The sequence below is a fragment of the Erigeron canadensis genome, chromosome 6 (assembly GCF_010389155.1).
Source record: "Erigeron canadensis isolate Cc75 chromosome 6, C_canadensis_v1, whole genome shotgun sequence".
Lineage (NCBI taxonomy): Eukaryota > Viridiplantae > Streptophyta > Magnoliopsida > Asterales > Asteraceae > Erigeron > Erigeron canadensis.
The window spans coordinates 37,289,529-37,293,985 of NC_057766.1; the positions used below are offsets into that span (position 1 = coordinate 37,289,529).

A 4,457-nucleotide genomic window follows, 5' to 3' on the forward strand; every position below is an offset into this window, starting at 1 on the left:
TACTTATAGATCTAGGAACATCTCTTGGTCGTTATAGGCTACAAGCCCTTCTGTCTTAATGTAATTTTCTTTTGTACTTTCGGCATCTTTCTGAAATTTCTCCTTTTATATATCAACAAAAGTTGGCAGTTCCAAAAAAAAAAAATGTACCATATCTAGATTATAAAATTTTATTTTAAACGAAGCTAAACATTAATTTATATAAAATTTACCTCTTCAAAATTAGGATGTTACATTAATGAAAGTTTAGGGTTTATTTGAAGTTTTGTATTCATGTTTTATATGATAAACTAGTATCCTTAAAAAAAAAGTCAAACTGTTGCGAGTTGCGAATTGCAAGTTGCGTTTTCGTTTTTTGTTGCGAGATCGCGTTTATTGTTGCGATTTCGCGTTTTTTTTGTTGCGATTTTGTTGGCCTATTTTATGATAATCTATAAAACTTTGACTATTTTGGTATGATCGCAAAGAAAATCGGCTATTGTCGCGATTTTCTTTGTTTATAAAACCAAGCCGCACATCTTCTAACCTAGTTCAGCTATTTTTCCACCCCGTCCCTGATGTACGGAGACTACCCCTTCCATAACCAGAGACACACAAAACACACACGCCCCCTTTCCCTGGTAAGAAAAACACACACACACCCAACGCAAACACATACACGACCCCCTCTCTCTTCTCCCTACCAACGATTACACACACACACACACAAAACACGCTCACGCAGCCATCTCCAAAAACATCACCACCCACCGGCATCAATCACCACCGCCGCCATCAAGTAGACAAGAGTTTCAACATCAAATGGAACACTATCATGACATCAAGTGAGATTTAGATATTGTTGAATGTTATACCGCCGAACGGGAATTGATTCCTTAACATAATTTCTTTGATATTTTTAACCAATTTGTGTTATTTTATAAATTTCTAACATCAAGTTTATTATTGAGCTTATTTCTACTAGTTTTTGTTTTTTTTTTGGTTTTTGTATCTTTTGTCGACTTGAATATTTTTATGACTAATAAATTAGAGTTAATTTCATATATACCCTTCCTAACCATGTATATATCATATATACCTAAGTCAACTTTAAAATATCAAATTTACCCATTTTAAACTTAAAAATATCATATATCCCTAAATTATTATTTTAATCACCATTAAATTTCAAAAATCATTTAAGTATTGTTTTATAATTTCCTAATGACTCTTGTACCCTTTTGGCCCTTTTTTGTTAATACACTATAACGGACGACATATTGATACTTTCTTTTTTGTTTTAAACATGGACAACACTACAAGTTACAAACATTAACCAAAATGCAGTGCCTAACAATATCAAGCACCTACTCACAGACTAACCTCTATCATAACTTTACAACAGAATCAAGTAACAATACCTTCTCAACAAATTCAAGTTCTTAAAACTGCTAATACCCTCTCAAGTTAGTATATTCAGTCCATGAGTCCATTCTCATCTTCATAATTGCATCTCACTCATCCATAACTTTCAAAGAATTCACAATCCCTACCCAGCCATATTAACTACCCATCCCACCCATTTATCTCTGCACATTTTTACTATATATAAGCAACAAAACAACTGATATTATTTAACCTCATTTGCATAAGCCACCCCATGTGACCAAAAAGAAAACATAAAAATCGTTTTGTAAACAACATAACAAACAAAGTGCCCATAAAAACCAGAATGTTATAAACAACTTAATCAAACAAATAAGACTTCTTGTTCGGAAACTTTTTCATCTTGAACCCGATATTGAACAATTGCTTGTTGTTTTTCTTTTCTTTCCACCTCCCCTAAAATAGGCAAAAAGTTATTAATACGTCGTTTATATAACTTGCATTTATAAGACTAAACAAAAAATAAAAGGATTGATTAACCTTTTGCTGGTAGAAGTTTGAGATGGATCAGAAACTTGATTAGCCATATTCTTGCATCTCTTTTGATGATGTCCATATTGACCACATCGTAGACATTTTTGTTTCTTTTGGCACTCGTCATACTGCAGGATTCTATTCTTTTTAGGTCTTCCAGCTGGGCGTTTAATCTTGGGTGGATATATTTTCTCGCCCGATTCCATGTGTATCCATTGATCCTTTGCGGGCATAGGAGAGATTTCTAGTGCGTATGCCTTTTTGAATGACTCGATTGTGAAATAAGGATCGACGTATTTTCCCCAATTAGAATCCCTTATGAAAGCAATGAACGTCGCTGCATGCACACATGGAAGCCCTTTAACTTGCCAAACCCGACAACTACACGTTCTCTCGTCTAGTACAACATCTCATCGTTTTCCCTTATACTCCACTTCAGCTCGATTTCCCGAGCTTCTACAAACTTCATATTCACCCAAATTCTACATGCAAAAACAAAAGAACACATTAGTACTCTATTACATAACCAATTTAAATATAGAAAAAACATTAGCACACACCTTAAAAATATTGTTGAGATAATACTTAGCCTTAGGAACCAGTGTACCATTCCGATTGTTGACAATCTGCTTTTTCTTTTGGAATTGCCTCATAAGCTTCCCTCTAATGGAATCAAGGAGATAAAGCACTAGTTTGTAGCGCACCGCACCAATCCAAGAGTTAAAAACTTCAGAAATATTGTTGGTAATATAATCACACTTGGATGTTGTGCCAAACTTGCTTCGACTCCATATCCTTTTGTGGTTCTCATTGAGATATGTTATTGCATCTTCACGTACATCAGCAATCTTCTTTAACAATTTGTCATGCTCACTGAGACAATAAGTTATTGATGCACCCCACAAGTTGAAGTTGAAAAAGTCACCATGAAATTTTGTCTTAAAATTTCTATATAGGTGTCTTATGCATTCTCTGTGTTCAACGTTTGGATAAACACGTATAATAGCCCCTTCTAATCCTTTTTGCATATCTGAAGAGATAACAAGACCATTTGGTGTCCCAATTGCTTTTTTCAATGACTCAAGAAACCATGTCCATGACTTTGTATTCTCTGATTCAAGCACACCATATGCTATTGGAAAAATGGAATTGTTACCGTCAATACCTGTGGCAGCAGCGAGTACACCATTAAACTTTCCTTTTAGGTGACATGCATCAAGACTAATGTAAGGACAACAACCCACAAGAAACCCCTTAGAGCAAGCAGCTAATAAAATAAAAAAACGAAGGAAACGTTTCTTATCGCCATCTATTTCGAAGTCAATCTCAACAACACTTCCTGGATTCCTACTTATCAGCTCCTCTTTGAAAATGTCCATCTTTAAGAAAGAGTCCTCCCACTTTCCATACATATCCGTGTAAGCTTGCTCCTTCCCTCTATAAACTTTAAGGTATGGAATCTCGACACTGTAAGTTTTCATTAGCCACTTCTTGAGATCTGCAGGTGATACATCACCATCAGATTTCAGCTTGTCCTTAACAGCTTCCGCAATCCATCCTTGAGTGGCACACTTATTACCACCCTTATTGCTGCAAATACAAGAGTGTTCTTCTACCAACGTTTTAACCGTAACACCATAAACATTTGTAAGACATACAAGTTAATATATTAATAATTAAGAACATTATATTTCTTATATTAAAATACTTACTTCAAAGGTAATATCATCTTGCATGATAGAAGCATGAATCCTCCATCTACACTCTAACTGTGCACACCTTGCTGTGAATCGCCTCGGTTCACTTTTCTCGATGAAGTACTCGAATTCATTTATAAGAGCATGATGGTTTAAAGCTCTTCTGAATTCGACAACGTTTGGAAACTTTGAATGCACTTTCATGATGGGATTTTTCTTGATATCTGCGTAACCTTCTAGTTCCTCGTTCAATAGTTCATTTTCATTATCGCTACTAAAGTGGATGTGATAACTCTCTTCACTTGGACAATAGTCTGAATCATCCTCACCATGTGGTTCATCCTCAACATGCGGTTCATTGATGACTTCATTTTGAGCACTATGTCAAAAGATTGCATGATTAATTACATAAATTTTGCAACTAAAATGTAAAATATAGTTATTTATACCTCTCTTTTGAAGTATTTGTGTGGTTAGAATCCGTAGTCACATATATAGTAACTTATTTCTCCTTGTCGTACATGTTTAGCATTACCATGAAATTCTCATTAGATTTAAGCTCAATAAATGACTGATCTACGGCAAACTTGTCAACAAAAGAAACATTCAAAATCATGTCGTTGTTTGATGGATAATGCTTCATGACCTCTTCAACTAGCAGATTCCAGTTGTATGAGTATAAGTCAATGTAGATAGACTTTTGAAAGCCAAAGCAATATCTTTTTGTACGTGATTTCTTGGCTAGCCGAAAGAAGCCTCCATATTTCAACTTCAATTTGTACTTAGATGGTGTTTGCCTAAATGGAGTATTAAGTAGACACATAACTTTACGGATCATAAAGAGATATAATAAGGATAAAA

The 4,457-nt window shown here is 34.7% G+C and overlaps 1 protein-coding gene and 1 long non-coding RNA gene across 2 annotated transcripts; both read right to left on the minus strand.

The window, feature by feature from the left end:
* Positions 1-1,623: 1,623 nt before the first annotated feature.
* On the minus strand, positions 1,624-2,698 carry LOC122602589. Its single transcript, XR_006324331.1, has 3 exons — positions 2,460-2,698; positions 1,906-2,381; positions 1,624-1,821 (listed from the first exon to the last, which is right to left on the minus strand). It is a non-coding gene; the product is annotated as an uncharacterized LOC122602589 (long non-coding RNA).
* Positions 2,699-2,719: 21 nt separating this feature from the next.
* Positions 2,720-4,239, minus strand: LOC122604814. The gene is made up of 4 exons (XM_043777678.1): positions 4,118-4,239; positions 3,679-3,975; positions 2,895-3,489; positions 2,720-2,728 (listed from the first exon to the last, which is right to left on the minus strand). Exons 1-4 carry the CDS (start codon positions 4,237-4,239, stop codon positions 2,720-2,722), a joined length of 1,023 nt encoding a protein of 340 aa, XP_043633613.1.
* Positions 4,240-4,457: the final 218 nt, after the last annotated feature.